General features: G+C 39.2%; 1 protein-coding gene across 10 annotated transcripts in view; it reads right to left on the reverse strand.

The window, feature by feature from the left end:
• The window catches only part of PLEKHG4B (pleckstrin homology and RhoGEF domain containing G4B), a 203,262-nt gene that overhangs the window by 52,343 nt on the left and 128,870 nt on the right, over window positions 1-22,049 (reverse strand). For all 10 annotated transcript variants that reach the window (XM_039525803.1, XM_039525799.1, XM_039525800.1 and 7 more), the window contains 6 exons: window positions 17,900-18,103; window positions 17,352-17,475; window positions 7,683-7,776; window positions 3,180-3,266; window positions 1,933-2,049; window positions 836-934 (listed from right to left, as the gene is read on the reverse strand). In XM_039525803.1, coding sequence (XP_039381737.1) covers window positions 836-934; window positions 1,933-2,049; window positions 3,180-3,266; window positions 7,683-7,776; window positions 17,352-17,475; window positions 17,900-18,103 — 725 coding nt within the window. The remainder of the gene's footprint in view (window positions 1-835; window positions 935-1,932; window positions 2,050-3,179; window positions 3,267-7,682; window positions 7,777-17,351; window positions 17,476-17,899; window positions 18,104-22,049) is intronic.

Raw genomic sequence — 22,049 nt, forward strand, 5'->3', positions numbered from 1 at the left:
CAATTAATCTCATTTTACTAGAAACTTAGGTAGTGTTGGTACCACAGCTTGGCTAGCATGGCTTTTATAAAACAAATCCATGTGCACATTGGTCAGGGAATAACAGAACCCTGTTAATGCCTGGTTCCCACTTGTAATTTTTGCCCTACATTTCCCAGTTGCTTCTACTGGTGGAGCTGAACCAGTTTTAGCAATAATTTTTGGCCAAAACATTATGGAGACTGAACTGCTCTCTCATTCACTACACTTGGTCCCTCAGGTTGATTCAGGCACTCTGGCAAGGCAGTGTGGGGAAGCCTGTACCATCACTGACTAAGCTGTGCATCTTTTGTGGACAGAGGAATTCAGTTTCCAGGGCTAGCAAACTGGCACCTTTCACAGAAAATGATTAAAACAACAATAATTAGAGATGGGCCAAAACTGGAACCTTGAATCCAAACTCCTTTAAAATTAAAGGGATGCATATTTGAATGACTATACCTGAACTCACCCCTATAATTTTGTGTTGCATTGAAAATAAACCAAAAGGGTCAATTTTCTAGGGTTTGTTTTTCAGGTATGGCAGAAATCTTATGAGAGAGGCTCATCTTGCAAGATGTCTACAATCTTGGTTTCAAATTTTGTGAGAACAGCTCATGGGACATTGGTACTTTCAGATCTAAACCTTGACACCCTATTCTGACCTCGTAACTGAATGCTACTCTAAACCTGATGCAGACAGGATCCAAATGTTTCTTCCTCAGATAACAGCCCCCATAATATATTACTGAGCTACCTCAGGCTTCCAATTTTTTGAATTCAAGATATAGGATTTGTGACATCAGCTAATACTTACCTGCACTGTACTTAGGATTCTGTTAGAGTTCAGTGAACAGACTGAATGCCGTAGAAAGACAATGGCCTCTTTGCAGTTTGTAATAAAGGGTTCCAGTTTCTGCAGCGATAAAACACGATGACAGGTAAAAACACTCAAAAAGTCAGTCTCAGGAAATAGCTTTGGCTTCTTAAACTTAAAGTGTCCTAGATGGTCAGAAAGAGTTATTTGTATGTTAATCACAGTAAGGGCTTGTCTGCACGTAATTTTTGTACTGCTTTAACTATATCAATTTGAAACCAGTATAATTAAGTGGTACAACCCCCCTAGTGTGGATGCAGTTATACCAATATAACTATTCCTGTATGGGAAGTGGAATAAAGGGAATAAGCCAAACTAACAAGGGGAATAAGCTACACAGATAAAAGACACTTTTATACCAGAATAACTACATTCACACTAAGGGTTATATAGATCTATTTCGGCAACAACAAAAATTACTCCCTTAACTGAAATAGTTAAATAGGCATAAAAACTGTGTTTAGACCTTAGACAGGTATTTTTTTTTAACATCAAAATAGGCAAAGCCTTAAATAAGATCATTGTTTTCCAAGTCAGTATTTGGAATGTGTGGTTATATAGTCTCCATAGATGCCAGACCTTCAGCTGGCATAAACTGGCATAGCTCCATTGACTTCAGTGCCAGAGGATAAAGTACTGCACATGAAGAAAACTTCAGGGCCAGTTATTGACTTTAATATAGCTAAGCTGATTGACATCAGTTGAGGATCTGGCCCTAGTGATTCAGATATGTGTTAGAAAGTGAGTTTTGCAAATCTAACATAATCCAGAGTGGAAATCTGTCTGAATCCTGCAACCATGACACAGCTGAACAGAGGCCAAGGCTGACCTAGCCAGGGATTAACAGAGTACAGCGGCACAGCTGTGTGGGGGAATGTTTCAACACCACCTACATGCAATGTACAAGACTCTAGCTGGTGCTATTTGTTTCTCATTTTTATGAGGAATAAAAGTTACTAAATTCCATCAAGAACATTCTAAAAGGGAAAATAAAACCAGAGGAGAACAAGTAATGGGAGCTGCAAGCACTATCTTACCTTTCGGAAACGCATCCAGTCATGGTGGTTATACAGAAAGGTTCCATCAAATTCTGCTGTCAACTGGGTACAGTCAATGTGCTTTTGCAGAGCCTTCAGTGATGTGAGGACTTCATACTGTTAAGGAAAAATTGTGAATGGAGCTATATTAATGCCATAAATCAAACCACTGGGAAAAAAAACTTACATAGTGCCAGTTGTCAAAATCTTTTACAGAATCTCTTGAGACAGAGGACCAGATCCTCAAGTGGGTATAAATGAGTGTAGATCTAATGAAGAAAATCTGAGCCCCAGTTCTTGACTTCATGTGTAATACTCTGTCTTCTGGAAGGAAGTCAATGGAGCTATGCAAATCTACACCAGCTGAGGATCTGGACTAAAGTACTACATCTTCTTTGTAGAAAATATTTTCTGTTACTATTATATATTTGTTAATATATATATAAGATTGAAGGGAAAAAAATCTCAAGTGACTTCTGTCTTTAACAACCATCTGTGCCAATAGAATATTACATACAAAGAAAAAAAAAGACATTGTTAAAAATTCTTTGGGTATCAAGTTTTATTGAGAGAAAATTGTATATTTTAACTCTACATACAAAGTTAAAGAGAACAAGCTTCTGTTCTGATTGATTTAAATAATAAATTCATTTTTCCCTCTAACTTCAGCTCCCTTTATATTCATTTCAAACATCCATCAATTTTGTATTTTTAAAAATATTTTAATTATAAAATTCCTGCATAGTAAATACAAAAATAGCAGCAGTAAGTCATCATGTTATTGTAAAGAACACAGTTCACACAAAAATACTTCTGACTACCCACTTATACAATTCAGCAAACTGGTTTATGCAGTAAGTCTACCCAAAGGGCAAATTCTGCCACCCTTACATTCCTTACACGGCAGGGCTGTTGTGAGGATAAATACATTAATGACTGTGATGTGCTCAGATATCATGGTAATGGCAGCCACATAAGTACCTACAATAAGATTTGCATTGAGAAGCACGTTATAGATAGATATAGATTTCAGTGGCACTATTCACAGTAAGGTGCTACTGAATTGGAGCTACTCAAAGTATAATGTATTATTCAGTGAGTAATAGCAGAATTTACCCCTTAAAAACACCAAAAAAATCAATTTCTTCTAAACAAAATAAAATGTCATGAAGTCATATTTTGCAAAGTAACTTTTCATAACAAAATTTAACTTTACAAAATATCATGCACATTCTTCTTAATGTTACCTGAATTGCAGTATCTTTGTCAGGTCTAAATGTAGATTCCTTCTCAGTTAATATCAGCACACTGTGAATGGAGTGAGGAACTGCACTCTGGAAAGCAAAGCAAAATGAATTTAGAGAAATGCTTTATTATGAACCTCCCAATCTTTTTTCCTTTTTGCCGTTTTTCAAAATTCAGCTTGATTGGCTAATATGATCATCATAAGACAAGATAGTCTTAAATCATTATTTTTAAATAATGTATTTTCCCTATAATAAAAGTAGTTCTGGGGTCAAATTCTGTTCTTTTTGTTGCAGGAGCACATTGTTTTATTCTTCAATAAAATTAACTTGGATTATGCTACAAATGCAATGATGTTTTCTTAATGACTAACCTATGCTGTATGTGTTCTTGCTTTACACTATGTTTTTCCCATAAGGCATTAAAGAGCCTTATTTGAAAAATGCGAACAGCACAAAACAAGGCTGCAATAGCCTGCAATGATCATGGTCAATCTTGTCTATCACATATTAAAGTGTGTTTGTGGTTCTCACATTGGTGTGACCTCACATATATGTGTTCACCTGTAGTGTTTGCTGAATCCTCATAGGTCGACATCAATATGAGACTACATCATCATGTTGTAAACTATACACATTTCAAACAGTAACTGAAGTTTAAATACTTTAACTAATAAAAGGATGACATTCATATTTCTTGCTTCATGCAGTATTGCTTTGATGGTGTTTTCTCTCTTATAAAAGTGGCTGTTGGAGAGGGTATTAGGTCTCAAAAGACATTGCATGTGTATTTTTTTTTTAATCAAGAAGTTATGCATTTAGGGATTTATCCAACCTCTAATGAAGACAATCAGTGTTTCTTCTGCTTTCAGTAGGTGCAGGATCAGGGCCTAATTCATCCCAGTGCTGGAGATAAATATGGTGTAGGGCCATAAGTAGGTATTATATCACTATTATGCCTTCCTTATTCTGCAGCTCTTATTCAAACGGAGGTTTCAGGAGGCAGAGCACATGAGTTCGCTGCCTGCCTACCATCCATCATTCTTGCCAGTGAATTTTAGGTCATTTGGTGCTTCACTTAGAAGTACAAAGCAACTCTTCATATTTTAGCCCTAAATCTTGATTGGGGTGCTTCTGCGTCATCATATCCACTCAACAGCTTGCAAAAAAGACTTATTATTTCTGTTGCTATGACACAATGTACTATTGGTGTTACTGGCTTTTTTCATTTTTAGTATTCTGTGTTCTAATTTTCTGTTATCTTTATCTAATATTCCTTCTCGTTTTCCATCTCTGTGTTTAAAAGGATACTTCAGAAAACATGGCTTAGCCATACACATCGGACGTGCTCTAATGCAAAGACTGAGCATTGGGACAATACAGGCTGAGTGGCAGAGTTAACTCTGATTTCACTTGGGGCTTGGTTATAATTTTACAGTATGCCCGGAATCAGAGGCAATATACAGCTGCCTTGAGACAGAGAACAAACACTGAGAACGATTCCTCCTCCATTCCCCCTTTGCTCTGGGGGAAAAGTAAATGGCTTGTCCCCTTTTCCTGGAGCAGCTTACACCTCCCTGTGCATGGTGCCAGGGCTCCTTCCCACTTCCCACCCCCTCATAGAATCATAGAATCTCAGGGTTGGAAGGGACCTCAGGAGGTATCTAGTCCAACCCCCTGCTCAAAGCAGGACCAAACCCAACTAAATCATCCCAGTCAGGGCTTTGTCAAGCCTGACCTTAAAAACCTCTAAGGAAGGAGATTCCACCACCTCCCTCTAAAGGCTCATCGTGAGGGGTCCTAGGCAAGTAGTCCCTGTCCTGCCTGCATGACCACAGCCACCACCAGTGCTGGGCTGAGGAGGAAATAAGAGTGAGCTGAAGGCTAAGACAGTATAGCTTTGATTTTGTAAGTTAAACAGAGGGAACTGATGTTGTAAATAGAATGACAAGAATGATAACAAAACCACCAATCCCAACTCTGAGCCCTCTCTACTGATGATGTATTAAGTCTTTAATCACAGCAGCTGCAAAGCATGCTGTAATGCAGAGTCCAATGTATGTTTATGGTACATGCTCAAGTAGCCACATTTATATTTGAAGCACATTGGTCACCTTTCCGGATTGGCAAAATCAGTATTTCATCTTTGTCGTTTTTCAGAAGTTCAACAGTGTTTGCTCCTGGCGTGTGGGAAGAGAGTATCTGGAAGCCCACGTTTTAGTTATGTCTCCTACATGTGCATTTCAAAATGGAAAAAGCCAAACTAATTGAAATTTTTTTTTGTTAATGGCAACCCCTTCTCCACCCAAACACACAGACCAAGTTTCAGCCCACTCTAAATTAAAATGGCTAGTCTAAATCTTAAAATATCTAAACTCTAAAAATGGAGCTGACAAAGGAAAAATTGTCAAAACTGTTGCATTTAATTTCATTATAATAAAACTATATCTACCTAATTCCACATTTCCATTGCTTTCATCTGAGACAAATACCTTGTTAAACACTGTGCCAAAACCAAACTCATTTGCTTCCAGGGTTCAATTCATCATCTTGTGATGACATGTTTTTCCTCAGGGCATATCTGCCACATATCAGATGTGTAATATACTTAAGAAAACACTAAAGCCAGCTTAATAAAATAATTACAACACTGCAAATTCAGTAGATTTCCTTTTTTCAAGTTGGTTGCCAAGCCGTTTAGAAGGTTCAGTTACAATAAGAACTTAAGTATTTGGTGGAAATTTCCCAGTGCATATTTCTTTTTTCTCTAAACTGTTTCGGTGCACCAGCTGTGTGTAGGAAGGGCAACTATATAGATCTAACTGCTACATATGGTTAGTGTCTGTCTGCAGCTGTGGGAAAATGGCTGTGTAAAACTCACAGGGTGATGTTAAGTAAATGCAGTAGCTGGTGGTACTTGCACCTCAAGTCTGAAAATGTTTGATCTATTGTTACAATACTCAAGTTCTCACTAGAACCATAAAAGATTAAAGATCAAAAATCATTTTGCTCTGGTCTTCTACTTTGTTTACTTTGGGCACCTGACAGCACTTTGGAAACAGTTAGTTCCACTGTTTCCCTTTTTTTAGTCAGTTAGGCCTCATACAGGTACCATGTGGAGCTGATTACAGGACTGCAGCATCAATCAGTTTCCTCTCATATTAGTGTGGATCTTCATACAGTAAATGGACGGGGAAAACATTTTAGGAAAGATGGTCAGGAGAATAAGAAGGTTTAATACCTGAAACTACTTGTAACTAATTTTTTTAATTGATCGGATTTCAGGTGGACAGCGTAGTGTCTTTTTAATCTGATGTAGTTACAATATAAGGCTTGTAAGGGTAGATGGGAAAGAGTGAAAAGGTGGGAGGAATCATAAAGAAGTCATCATCTACAACAACTTGTTCTTGTTTTGTTATATTTCTCCTTGAATAACATGATTACCATATCTACATCCTGCACTGTATAACCTTAAATGTCAGCTATGGCTCAAAGAAGACTCTGCATCGGAAAATTTCACTCCTCTCTCCATGAGTTTGCAATGTTTTCATTTTGCTGTTGTCATGATTCAGAACCAAGGCTGGGATGTACAAACTTTGGAAGAATGTCCATTTTCTGACTCTGATTAATTCTGATCTGAACAAAAACCACTTCACCCTTGTCAAAGGAATACTGATGAAAGCCAAGCACATTAAAAGGCCGTTGTGATAATGATGTGCTAGAGTCACTGTAATGTCAAAATACGTCGTAATAGAAATTCAGACTAGAAGATACTAAGACCTTTGTGCTAGCGTCTTTTCCTTTTTGAACTGTTCAGTGAACCAGCACTAACAGATCTTTAGTTTCACTGTGCAAACAAAAACAATTCACTCCATTAAAGGCAGAAGAAAAGTTGGCCTCAGTTGTCAAGACATTTTGTGTAACTTTTACTTTGCTATTTGTTTCCCTCAGTGCACCAAACTACAGGTTAACAAAATGATTGTTGGATAATATCAAATGCAAGTGAATCTCCATAACAACTTCCCAATAAGCTGCTCTAGCCCTATCACTATTTGAGAAAACTGGACTTAATGTCAACAGACAGACAGTGCTTATTTTTGTAGAACTAGCACTGAACTCTCAAGAATATACCATACTTGTAATTTTGTATTTTAAATCTATTCCTTCTACTTATATTTATACCTAATCAGCTTTAACTTTTTCAACTGGTCCTTTGATGATCCTATTGTGTAGCACAAATTATTTTTTCCATGTGCTGAATGGAGAAAGTAATTCAGAAAGGAAAGAACTACAACTGGTATTAAGTTTAACACTGTAAGCTCTTTGGGACAGGAGGCAACTTTTGATTGTCTGTGTGCACAGCACCCAGAAAAACAACACCCCAGTACCTTATTAGTGGCCTCTAGGTGCTATCACAATACAAATAACAACAACAACAACTTAAAAAAAAACACTAGTATTTTATTTTGTGCTCTTAAACAATGCACCATAACCACTAGCACTTACCTGTAATGCTGTGAAAGCTTTGAAAAGACCAGGACTAGGCTGGCACTTACGAGCATCCACTAAAATAACGAGCCCCAGATCACGTACTTCCTTCCTAGAAACAGAGAGGCAGATATTTCCTAAGCTGCATTTCCTCTTGATAAAAGTATTTGGATACAATTTTATAAACATTTCGCAAACAAACAGGTTGATGATGGGGCCACCTAGAACAAATATATTTTGTTTCCAGTCAGAAATAAAGCAGCAGACCGTATATTATGCAGAAAACGATTATGGTCAGCCCCTCTTATTAAAAAATCTGTTGTAGGAGGTCAGGGGTGGGAAAACTTGTGATTCCCTCTCAGAGTTTTCTCCAGATCATACTGTCAGGGATGAACAATTTGCTGTTGTGTTGTCTCTAGATTACTTGTGGTCCTTCCCATTCTCCTGCCAGCATGGCTCCCTTTCCAATTGTCCACTGTATCTAGAACTCTGCCTCCCCCACATGCCTTAAAAGCGGAGTTTCCCCTGTATGGAATGGCTGTTTGGTTAAGATAACAGAACCACAGTAGATATCCTCCAGGTTTATTGGGGGTGGGGGAAATGATCTGGAACAGTAATACGAAACTGAAATGAGTTCCTGCTCATGAAGAACTAATTGCATGGCAGACTGATGCCTTGTGCTGGCATGTCAAATGGTAATATCCCTATTTTTCAGATAGACTGGTGTAACTGAAATGCTTTCCCTAGTATGAGGGTTTTATCAGCTAGATGTAAACATTTATTCTGAGTTAAACTGTGTAGGAGTTGCTTGGCTTTGGGGAAAATTATTGGAGCCATAAAAAGTTTTAGCATTAAATGAAAAGGCAAAAAGGAGATACGATTCCCAATATATTTGTGCTCTTACAATCCGCCTTTTCAGTTAGTCAAGATTATAGACTCTGTGACTAGGCTTTTAAAACACACTTTCAACAGATTTGGGTGCCTCATTCCTTTATGCTACTTTGAAAATCCCAGCCCATAATGCTAGCCAATAACACTGCTATTTTCAGCAGGAACTAGAGTTTTGGGGACTGTTCTAACGCCTAACTGCACTCGCTTTAAGGGGGAAATTCACCCCTCTGCCGAGACCAATTGCACAGGATTTGACCTTTCAGCTGTTGCACACATGAAATATGTTGTTTCAAATTTTGTTTAAAAGTTGTTTTATCATCCTCCAGACACATCTTTACATGCTGTAATTATATAATCTAAATATTGGGTTACATATATTTACACTAAGTATAAACAGCAATTACCTTTAAAGGCATTAATGACAAATATACATAATGAACAACTAAACATTACTTTAAAAAGCCAGGGCCATTCCATGGCAAACAGTACATTCAAAGAATATCAGGGTTATGAAGCAAGTTTAGAGGGGAAAAAAGGAATTATACTATTAAACATTAGGGCACCTTCACTGCAGTGTGAGTGGGTACAACTATCAGACACTAATTTATTATGCCCTGTAGTGGGGAAGTACAGATTTTGGGCTCAATCTAGCTTCCATTTAAGCCAATAGTAAACTACCCATTCACTTTAATAGGAGCCCTAATTCCTCCCCATGCAAAAACATCTTATAGATGTGAATAGAAAATTATATCCTTTCTGCAGTTCCCTTCCTCCACCATCCTGAGAGAAAGGACCACATTCTCTGTTACAATCTACAGGTTTTACAATTAGTTCTGTAGAACCTTATTGGTTTTGTCCCTATGAAAGTCTATATGACTTTTCTGTAACGGATAAGAGCTAGATTGTCCAATTAGGCACTGAGACATTATCTGATTAAAATATGACCATGTAGATCATTCTTGCTACTACTGTTACATAATTGCAACAAATCTTGTACAAAGTATGTCAGGAAAGGTGTCTATGGAATGGGTATGATTTGCTGAATATGATTATGCTATTTGTACGCATGAATGATTTTTGTATTTGAAGTTATGAGTATTGGGGCACTATATCTGGATTTCGAATGTTTGCTCTTGGGGTAATGCCCACAAGATATTTAGCCTTAACTCACAAGGGACCATGGGAGATGCCTATCTATGCTTAATGGACTTTCCTGCCATGACTAAGTGAAATCATGCATGGACATGCAACTTGCCCATGTGACCCCAAACACTCTCTTTTACCTGTAATTTTCCACAGTGAGAACAATGGGATGCCCTTCAATTGGCAGAAGCTATAAAAGGCCCTGGAAACATCTCCATTTTGCCTCTTTCCTGCTCATACCTCTGGACTATGGACTTATACTAATGGGAGCATTCTAACTGAGGGACTGAGGACCTTCCAATGATTTGGAAGCAACCAGAGACTTGACTTAAGCCAGCAGTTTATTCCATCACTGCTTCAAGCTTGCACCAAGAACTTTGCAATTGTATGTATTTGATTGCTTTAACCAATTTTAACTCTCACTTTTCTTTCTTTCTATAAATAAGCTTTTTTTAATATCTAATATCTAGACTGGCAACAGCGTGATTATTGGGTAAGATCTGAGTTATATATTGACCTGGGTGTGTGGCTGGTCCTTTGGGATCAGAAGAACCTTTTATTTGATGAAATGGGTTTTTAAAGAACCACTCATCTTTAAGTCTAGTGTTTTCAGTGGTGATATAAGGATTGGAATGCCTAAGGAAACTGCTTTTCTGACTTGTTAGCCAGTGTAGTGAAACAGAAGTTTACTTTTGTTGCTGGTTTGGTGTATCTTATGGGAGAATAGCCACCAGTTTTGGGGTGGGTCTGCCCTATTTCTCAGCAGTTTGTCCTGAATTTGGTATTCTCGGTTGTGACCCACGGAGGCACGGTTACAGGCACCACGAAAGCAGAGGGTGATGCAGTGCCACACTGCTGGAACAAGTGGTGGGGAAGGGACTGTGACTCAAGGCCTGATCCAAAGCCCACTGAATCAACTTAAGGACTTCCAATGACTTCACTGGGCTGTTGGCTCAGACCCAAAGAAAGGTACAACCCCACCCTAAGCTCCCTGGCATACAGGGGAATGCACCGTAATGCATCTGACAGTGTGTGGGATCAAAGTTGAGAGGGGTCATGGTCCTCAAGGGGGTGATGTATGGCCCTCGGAGCAAAAAGAGGCAGCAATCCCTTGGCTTCTGTGAGCACCGCAACTGCATCTATCCCTGCTCTTTGTCCCCTTCACATACAAGCCCAGGACAGTATGGCCCTAACTGTATTTTTCTTTGGTTTTTGAGTCGGTAGAGTTTGATACAAAATTTGTGAATTAGAAACAAAAAGGTTTGTAACATAGAAAAAATAATTTCTCTGGAGTTATGTGCCAAAGTGGACTTCCTTGAAAGTAGAGGGACATTTTTCTGCAGTGGTAGATAAACATAGGCCAAGACTATAACAGGGTTCAAAAAAGAACTAGATAAATTCATGGAGGATAGGTCCATCAATGGCTATTAGCCAGGATGGGCAGTGATGGAGTCCCTAACCTCTGTTTGCCAGAAACTGTGAATGGGCGACAAAGGATGGATCACTTGATGATTACCTGTTTTGTTCATTCTCTCTGGGGCACCTGGCATTGGCCACTGTCGGAAGACAGAATACTGGGCTAGATGGACCTTTGGTCTGACCCAGTATGGTCGTTCTTATGTTGTTATACTAGACTAGATTCTCATCTGCACCCAAACAAAGAAAATGCTTTTGGGTCACCGATCCTGGGATTTATTCTGTAGTAGCCTGGTTCCCACAGGGCTGCTCTAAACTAGACCAGCTGGTGAGAGCTTCAGAGGACTTCTTAGCCAACTGAGGACTCCTTTAAACCAGGAAATTTCAGCTGGATAGGTCAGTCAGCTATCCAGCCTCTTTGGTACAGCAATATATGGCTTATTGTGAGGGACAATCTGGCCCTCTGCATTTACCAAATATGCCACTGCTTTGAATTAGGGTAGGACAGGGCCCTTCATACACTTTTGGAAGTTGTGTGAAGACCACTGGTCAGTAGTACTGTATTTTTTAAACTATACAAAAAAATGTTAACAACATCCCCTAATACCTGAGTTATGACGTTCATGTATCCACTAATTCATGGGGAATTCTTTTAAAAGTATTTTGGGCAGAACTATTTGTCCAACATTGGGCAGAAAGATAATTATCTCACAGGATTATATTTTATATTTGGAATGCTTTGATGTTTAATTCAAGCCCCGTAGGTTTATTTATTTTATATTAACTTTTGGAAACTTTTCAAAATTCTCACTCTATAAATAATACTTTTAAAAGCACCTTTACTATGTTTATTAGTATGTATAAAGGCACAGAACAAGACCTACAAGATAGGAAAATTGGCAACATTTAACGTATCTGGCCAATTTTCAATCATCCTCATTTTTTGTTGTACAAATAAAACTGTACAAAAAGTTCTCCATAAGTTACAGTATTGTTTGAATTTGCACCCACTATCCTACACGTGTGCATGCACAGAGGAAGAGACTTAAAATTTGGTCCATTACTTATAAACTTAGATGTAATTTCTTAGATATAATTTCATCTGTTTCCCCATAATAAAAAATGGTGTCACAATTATTAGCGCGCTCAGAAATTTTAATAATTTTTTTATTGAAAAATGGTCTTTCAAATATAAAAGATTTATTAAAAACTGTTGATTTCTTAATTTTCATTTTTCACAACATTTTTTATTACTTTTTTGTCAATTTTTTTAAATAAAAAAATTGCATTTTTCATTCTACTGAAAACTAGGTTTGTGACACAAATTTTGATTACATTTTAATTTAAACAATTTTAGAAAACAAATTGAAAAAAACAATGAAAAAATTGATACATTTGAACCTGTAAAACTAAAAAAAACCCTTAAAAATGTTGAATTTTAAGTGATTTAACAAAAAAAAAAGTTACACTGGCTATGATAGAACTAAGGGACCAATCCTGCGAATGCTTACACACTAGAAACTTCACACCTTCATGTAGTCCCACTTGTCGTGTTAGTGAGTTCAGCTGGGATCTGCCAGGCTTGGGGACCCTCCCTCCCCCCCAGCAATCCCTCTTTTTATGGGTTTTTTATGGAAGCAAATGATCTGAGCCAATATGACTTCTCAACTGATACAAATTTGAGGAATTACTGCGTGTTCCCCATGCGCTGTACTGCTTTAATGTAATGAAAAATACGTCTCACATTTTGCAATTTTGCACAGTGGAAAGTGAAAAAGACAATTCAATAAGTTCTGCTTGTCCATTCCAGAGGTTTCCCCATTGTGGAAAGCAGGAGCCTTATTTATTTAAGTTCTTTTTGTAAAATCCCCAAATGTCATGACAGTAATTTGTACCTAACAGCACCACTTTTCCTACTCAATTTAAACTTTTATTCACTTGTGGATTCTTACTTGGATTCTACAACTGCTATTGACTAAAATATGCTTCTTGATGAAAATGGAATAGAACCCCCCCCACGTTATGAGGTTTTCATTTACAAAACTCATTATCTGTAGTGTACAGGAACTGGCTCGCATCCCTTTAAATAATATGTGAGCCCTCTAGCATGTGTCTACACTACATCTGGGACTGAGCCTTCCAGCCTGAGTAACAAACTTATGCTGGTGCTCTAAAAATAGCTGTGTAGATGGTGCTTTGACACTGGGGCTCAGGATCTCAAGGCCCCACCTCCTGCCCCACAGGCTTGAGAGCCCAAGCTCCAGCCCGAGTTGCAATGTCAAAGCACCATCTACACAGTTATTTTTAACATGCTAGCATGAGCACCACCACCACAAATCTATGGCGCCAGGCTGCGAGGCTCGCTCCCAGGTGCAGTGTAGACATACCCCTATGGGCCCTCACGGTCTTCTATTTTTGACTAAGGATAATGAAGTCTGTGCAGTTCTCCTTGTGTTTTGATATCCCATGTTTCCCCATAATTTGTGAACTCATTCATATTCAGAGATATAAAGATGACTAAATTTACATTAAAATTCTGGCTTCACAGTACTAGGAACAGCATTCATATTTTACAACATATAACAGGACAGAGTCTGAGGGCACCACGCAAAGAACTTAATTCTCAAATTTGGGATGAAAGTAGGTAATATAATGAAAAATGCCAAGTACTTTCTGCTTTGCCATTTTCCCCTTCTGCTTTGGAACACTGCTGAAATCAGTGCACATCCTTTCAGTGGGACTTTGGGGGTGATTTCCAATATTTTACAGTTTGGAGATATCCGAGTTTAAAGGTGCCAGATGAACTCCTGATCCTTGTCCATTTAGACCACTGCTCTAGGTAACACAGTCTTCAAGAGGAGTCTGTTGCATCCCTGAACATCCCTGTTACCTGACCATTGGAGTGGGACTGACACTAGCCTCACAGGAGACCTACCTGGTTCCCACTAGCAGAGGAGAGCAAGAAATTATAAAGGGGGAAATATGTAGCCTGAGCAGAAAGAGTAGCCTACTGGGCTATTAGTCACACTAAAGTATACATTCTATACCCAGTGCACATACACTGAGTAGACCACAATACCTGAAGATACCAAACAAAGACAAAAGAAAAGCAGAAAAAACCCTCTAAAACTATTCTTTTTAAAACCAACGAAAATATCCCTAAATCAAACTGTAGATCTGTGATATCAAAGATAAAAGTAGTCAAATTATAGAAACACTGAAAGTAGCTGCAGGAAACACTCCATAAATAGCTGCAGAAGTCATTGCAATGTTTCCTGGTACAGGATTGCACCCTGCGTTCTTTTCACAGAATAAATGTAATCAGTGTTATACATGAAGGGTCACATTTGCAAAGCAGTCTCACTGTGATCTCTGTAAATTGCATGCAGTTTTATAAACATAAATCAAATCACTCTTGATCTACATGACCTGTGCACACAAAATTGAGGACAGAAATTTAGAGACCTTTTCCTATTTATAGAAAACAACAGGGAAGACCAAAAAGAAATTGAATGAGTAATGAAGAAAGGTAAATGCAAAGAATAAGTCCAACAGGATTCCCAAATTGTAACTCCTCATTTCCAGGGATGGGGATATCATCCTATAAATTTACTCCAGGCAGGGAATCAACCTATAAATTCCAGTTCTAATACATTTTTCACTGCCATGAGCTATACACACATTCTAATACATATAGATACAATTTCTAAGGCCCAGATTCAGGAAAGCATCCCTGTTCTGGACAGCACTTAAGCACATTTGTAACTTGAAGTCAATGAGACTGAGCAACATGCTTAAAGTTATGCATGTACTTACGTGCTTTACTGAAGCAGGGCCTAACTGCATACAAGGGAATTTTTCATTAATAAAAACAAAAAATTGTTTAGCGCCATCCTTTTGAATGTCTATCCAAACTGGGCTGATACTCCAAGCATTTTGATGCTCTGCCATTCCCAACAGTGAGAATGGCACTGTTAAATTTATGTGACACAGAAGAAATCAACTAGAGACACGTTTTCCAGTTTATTCTAACAAAATGTATTTGTTTCACTGACAAGTTTTGTTATACTTGAAACTTATCAAAATGTCCAAAGCTAACAAGTATTAACAGAACAAAAAAATCTTGTTAACTTTAACTTAAGGGAACATTGAAAAGAAGTAACAGATATTCAAATATACTCTCAGTGCATAAAATCTCTTAAAATAAGTGTAAACATAAAATATCACACTGCATATTTGACAAATTTAACACTGCTACATAATCAGCACCCAGCCTCAACCTATTCACCAGAAACCTTTCTAAACTCATATCCCCTTACACTGTATGCATTTCACATCTAAACTGTGAAATCTCACAAAATGCTAACTTCCCCCACACACAGATAACAGAACCAATCACACACCATCCCCAGTTCAGTTGCCTGTTATTACCTAGAGACCTCTATATTTTGCCTTTTCCCCTTGCTATACAGAACAGAGACTTGATCCTTCCACATCCTACCTACCCACAATGATCAAAGGATGACAACCTATCACATATTAATCTCCATATACAATCCAGAAATAACCCCCTTTCCAAAGGCACAAAAGACCAATGTACTCCATCCACCCTTTCTTTACAGAATGAAAAATCTCATTATACCTTCCCTAGTAACCCTCCCATTATTGAGTCAGATACAGATACTTTCCAGATACAGACCATATGTCCATCTTCATCTACATCATTCAACACACATAGGCCACAGATCTCAAGAGCACTTCAGGTTTCTGGCTCCCCTCACCACTCCACTGCCTTCTCCCTAATCTTCAAGATTGAAGAGTTGCACAATATTCCTGGCTCCTGCTCCTCTCCTTTTAACTGGCGGCTTAGGAGACCTCAGGATCAGGATCACTACGTGCCCTGACCTCATACCGCCTTGCACAATTTATGGGATATCTCTTTCTAATGGGAAAACTTTGAAATGACATCAGTTCCTCAGGTTCCCCGCCCTGTGAAGTGGAGGGGTGATACACAGGGGTCCCTTTCCTTTATTCAGTGTCCCATAGGCCACATAGGCTTTATAAAGTGTGCATCAATATATGAAACAAAACCAATTTTTGTAAATAAGTCTTTCAAAAGGTTATTTTAAATAGTGCTAAGTCCTAGATGTTAATGGTATTTTACTATATGTAAAGACTGAAGTTTTACAGTCAAGCTGTTTTTACCAAAAGGGACTTCAAAAAGCAGGCATTTTTAAAAAAAAATGTACAAGTGCACCTTTAAGCCTCTGTCATCTATTAATGGCTTGACAACCACCCTTCAAACTTAAATAATTTTTACGTACCCTGAAATTAAATCCCCAAACCACTTCTTGTGTGAAAAGGGAGTGAATACAGGGACTAGAACTGAAACCTGGCTACAATCTTAGCTAGTGAGCTGATACTGGAGTAGGTCCATAGGAAGGTAATTTTTAAGGACCCTCAACTCAAAAACATTGTTGCACTTTGGTGAATAAAACTGTACTTTGGAGCAACAAAACCATTGCTGCGAACAGAAACAACATCACTACTAGATTAACCACACAAACCTGGACTAGATCGCCAATCCTTTAGGTCCAAATACACAAGCCCCAGTACGTGAGCTGAAAGAAAACCAATGCCAAATGCCACAGTACACTATGAAAGAACCCGTCTGATGTGCCTAATTTGCAACCAGCCACCAGAGAGCAAACTGTTCAAACACACTAGCCGTCACAATTAGACACCTAAGTAGTTAATTTTGTGTAATTTTGTTCAAATACAGCTTTCTGCAAGGATTTTTAAGGATATTTAAATATGCAGATATTTGATAGGATAGTAAGAAGCTATTTTTGAGCCAGAAGGACACAACGGTATGTTAGACAAACCACACGTCAAATAACGAGTTATTTAACGACAATAAAACAACAGCACAGCCAAGTAAAGCTGGCAATTCATCCAAACCAACATCCCTAGCCAAAATCTTTGAGTAGCTAAAAACGACAGTTTATAATGGAACCTGGTTGCAAACTTAAGACCTGATTCTGATTCTGATTCTGCAATGCACAGGTCTGTGATGCTTGCAGAGACCCACACAACTTCAATGGGCCTCTGCGTGAGTATAGCACCCCACCAGGGCATTGTAAATTGCAGGACTGGGGCCTTAACGAAGAACCGGCTGTTACTGTGATCGCAACATCTGTATCACCTGAAAAATGACCAGCCCAGCTCTCTTCATACCTGGGAATGCTATAGAAATACATCAGAAGACGAGCAAGCTCTGTAGTTGTGGAATGTTCACTTGACCAGATGGTATTTCTTGTGCAGACTTGCACCACTGCTCTGCCACCCCGGTCTCGGCTTCCTAACCAAATAAAACACACGAAGAAAAGCCTTTGAGAAAGCATGACTGAGAACGCGTGATTTAGAAGCGTGTGTGTCTGGAAAACGACAATGCAGAAACTCTTAAAAGTGAAAATCAATGATTTTCCATCCCCTGCATTTACCTTATTATATAGATTGTGATCACAAAATTTCTTAATCAGTGTGAGATCATTCCTACGTATTTAAGTTCCTACTGGTGATTTTTATGAGCAAGATATCTAGCTGGTGTAAATTGGCTTGGCTCCAATTCATACCAGATGACCCCAATATCTTCTAAAAAATAACTTTTTCTATGGCAAACAATTTATCTTGGCTATCTTTAAGAGATTTGTGTATATATACTATGCATGTGTGTACTTATGTTTCATTTATCATCAGGCACATTGTTATCTGTAATTACATACCACATAGAGAAATGACTCCAGACTGCAGTAATTCCTGGTTGACTTCAAGTAATTGGTTTGGTAATCTGTGGCAAAGGTCTCCAGCATTTGTAGACAGCAGCTCACTCTCACAATGGAATAGCTCAGGAGATGCATTTGTAATTGTGCTACACTCACCCTGGAAACTGTTTCTTGAGTCTATTACTGTTGAGTGCTGAGGAAAAACTGGCCAAATGAAAGACAACTGGTTAAAATGTTTGCTTTTCTGTGTATTTGAAAATTGCTCTTTAGGTAGCTTTCTATCAACACGTAAAAATTAGCATATATTTATATATTAGCATATAAACAGAACAGAAACCATACATAGATTACATTAAAAATAAATTAAAAGAACATTACAGTTGTAAAGTTAAGCTCTCAGAAGTTAGGAAATTCCAGAATGAAGGTTGCCTGTCAGACCTGTGCATATGCATGATTCAGTCTAATTATACGATCATAGAGTATTTTCGGCACAGGACCCCTGCTACTCTCAGGGCACAAGAATCCTTCTGCCCCTGCCCCGGCTTATTCCTGGCTCCAGTCTGTTCCTATCCTCCCCAGGCTCCTATGTCTGTTCCCCTTCTTCTCTTATTCCCCATGCCCAGTTCCAGTCCCTGTTCCTGTCCCCACACTCACCACAGCTCCAGCCTCCCTACTATACTCTTCACTCCCAGACATTCAAGACAGGCTGTTCCTTCTTCTCACTGGAGAGCCAACAGGAGGCAATCTCCCTGCTCTCAGGTCTTGTGCCCAGCACTAGTGGCCCCTGGCAGTCATGAGAAGCAATTGCAGGGAAAGTCCCTTGGCCGGAGCATACAGGCTCTGTGGGATGGTGCACGAGCACGCAAATTGAGTAGGAGATGTATTGGGTCTGAGCATGCTCAGTAAGGATGGAATAATCAAAGAATAATGCTGCTAGCATCTAATAAACTTGCACTGAGCACGTGGGAACTGAGATTTTCAAAGGTTTATAGTTTGGCTAATTTGGAACAAAATTTTACAGGGATGGCAAAAGGCATATCACTGACATGATGGTGACCACCTCTACCAAATTTCAAGTCACTGCTTCAATGCATGAAGGTGCTGCAGCTTGTCAATCAATATGTTATATTAATTTTGTTAATGAATATGGACAAAACAATGCATTTTCCCTAACTTTGTTATTGGAAATAGCTAAACTGCTTTAGCGGAAACATCTGGAAAAAATTCAGCCTGAGGCAGAAACCCAGCATGGAAAATTTCAGCCCAAACAGTTACAATTTGGCAATGTTATAAGCAACCAAAAACAGGGTTTTAAATTGGTGACCCTTAACTATAGGTTGTGGCAGAGCTCTGACCTTGCTCCCGTGGGTCCTGCACTTCTAGGCGGTTATTGCTAGCCTCAATGGCTCACTGTGACCCTCCACGTAACCCTTCAATCTCTAGGGCCAGGGTTACAGTCTACTGAGCCCTTTTCATCATAGGCCAGCAAGGAGGTTGGTGAGAGAACTCCCACAGTCTCTGTTCAGCCTCCTGTCCTGACAGGGACCTGACTTCCCCTTCCAGGAGCTGTTCCTGTAGTGGTGGGTTGGGGGGAACCCAGGCCCGCCCTCTTCTCCGGGTTCTGGCCCAGGGACCCTAATGGTAGCAGCTGTTGGCAGCCAACCTTTCACTGCCAGAGTTGCTACATTTCCCTGGGCCACTTCCCCTCAGCAATCCTGCTTCTCCCTTCTTCATCCTTATCTTAGGGCTCCCTTAACGATAGTTTGAGGGTGTCTTCATTAACCAGCCCTTCAGCTGCACTTCCTCTCCTCTGGCTCCCTGGCTCTCCTCTGCCTGCCTGGAGTGAGCCCTTTTTATAGTATCAGCGGGGCCTTAATTAGAATCAGGTGGTCACATTACCTTAATGGCCTCACCTGACTCTTTGCAAGTTAATTAGAGTCAGGTGTTCTCATTAGCCTGGAGCAGCCCCTGCTCTGGTCAGTCAGGGAACAGAAAACTGTTAATCCAGTGGCCAGTATCTCTGCCTTCTGCTATTCTGCTGTACCCAACTGGCCTGGGTCTATCACAAGGTGTAGCTATCAAGCCTGCCTATGCTAAAGCTTGCATATTAAATTGAATGAAAAAAACTGGGATTAATGTCATATTAAGTTTGAGAAACAAAGCACCCAGAAGTCTGGAAATTTCAATCTCAACTCTGCTATGTTGTGCTTATGCCTTCAAATATGGTCAGGGCTTAATTTGTGCCAAGGTTTGCCAGGGCTGAGCCCTGACACCTCTAGGCTTGGCAGTTCATAGCCCTCTGGGCTTGCTGTATCATTTATGAAAGTAAAATAATTGCCAGAGCCAGGCACACAATTGCTTGAGCCCAGGTACCTCTTTCATTACAAATTAAGCACTGAATATGGTCTCTCTTTATATAATTATAAATTATTGTTAAAATTATAGAAGTGGTGATAGCAAGTCCATAGCCAAGACTGCATTTAGATTTTTTCTTTTTAAACATAAAGCAGGACTAAAGCCCCTTCAATATTAATCCTTCAGGGAACAATTAACTGCATTATCCATTTCATTTTTAAAGAAAATATTTTCAGACTTATGCAGAGCAAATATTTTTAAATGAACCCTGACTGAAATGGTCCCGAGCATCTTGCTTTTTTTGGCTCTCTGTGGCTAAAAAACCTCATTCATCACAAACACCACACTTCTCGCACACACACAAATGCAATTCCTATAACCTCTCACAGATAGACCACTTTTCAAATGTTTAATGTTAACACAAAGTAAGTTATTCCCCTAATTCATCATTCCTTTATGTGGCTCCATAAAGAAAAGCCAATGGAAATGGCCAGGATCAAGCAATTACTTCTTTCCTCTGCGGGTGCCCAGCCTGCACTGAGGCTGGGATCGCTTGCAGGCAAGCTGGGGTTTGTCTTGTCAGCCCGGTTTGGCGGCCATTTTCCACCTAAACATGCCCCTTTCCATTTTACGGTCTTTAATAGCAACAGGGAGCAAGCAGAAGGAGAGAGATTTACAGCCACATTGGGTTGACACAACCCGCTTGTATTGCACCTCAGCAGCAGCAGTAATATACTACAGTGATGGGGGGAGGCCTAGAAATAAATAGATTACATTAGATAGTAGGGAGACACTGGATCTGATTAACTTCTTTGTTTCCTAGGCAGGAGAACCACTCTGATGATCCATATTTTTACATGTACATAAATATACACAAATACACAGACAAAAGGGAAAGCAGAGGAAAGAAACACAGAAGAAAAAGTTCCTTGGCTGATATCCCACATTTTGGAGATGTCTACATCCCACAGTGCAGCACTCAAAGGTACATCAACAAGAAACAGGGAGAGAGCAGAGTTTGCTAACTTGGAAAGGACAATTCAGCTGGAAAATGGCTATTTTCAAACATCCGAAAGACTATTACCAGCAAGAGAGAGAAAAAATAGGCGTTAAAAGCTATAAAAATACACAGTACTTGACATCCTCCCATGGCACTTTATATTACTAAAGGATTATAGATAAAAATCAGCATTTATGCTGGTGTTGCTAAATGAGCAAAACTGAGTTAATTATGGAATAACATTCTTGGCACAATGAAGCAACAAATGGCAGTGTAGTTGACTCAATGCCAAACTGAAGCTGCACAAGGCACCTAATCAACTGTAAAGAAGAAGAACCACTGGCTAGGGCATGGGACTGGGAATTTGGAGACTTGGGTTTTGTCCCTTGATTTTGCCAATGTACTTCCCATGGCCTTGAAAATTATCACTGTAATACATCATTTTATTGTTACTAAAAATAAAAATCTTAAAATGGCTTTAGCCAAAACACCACCACTATACGCGTGGGACAGTTGCTCAGCTGGTATAAATCATCATAGCCCCTATTAACGTCAATGAAGCGGATTTACAACAGCTGAAGAACTGGCTCAGGTTATTTATTTGGAAATGTTCTGGCTGCAAGGGTCTCTGCAGGACTTGGCAGGGATATTAATGCCAAGGGTGTGTCGTAGCTGAAAAATATGCAAGGTGCTTGAACCCTCTAAACTTTCACTAGGTGCAATGTCAGCTGAGGGTGCGCAGCACTTTGCAGGATTGGGCTCTGCATTTTCAGAGGAACCACTAATCTGAAAGCA

The sequence above is a fragment of the Mauremys reevesii genome, linkage group 2 (assembly GCF_016161935.1).
Source record: "Mauremys reevesii isolate NIE-2019 linkage group 2, ASM1616193v1, whole genome shotgun sequence".
Taxonomy (NCBI): Eukaryota; Metazoa; Chordata; order Testudines; family Geoemydidae; genus Mauremys; species Mauremys reevesii.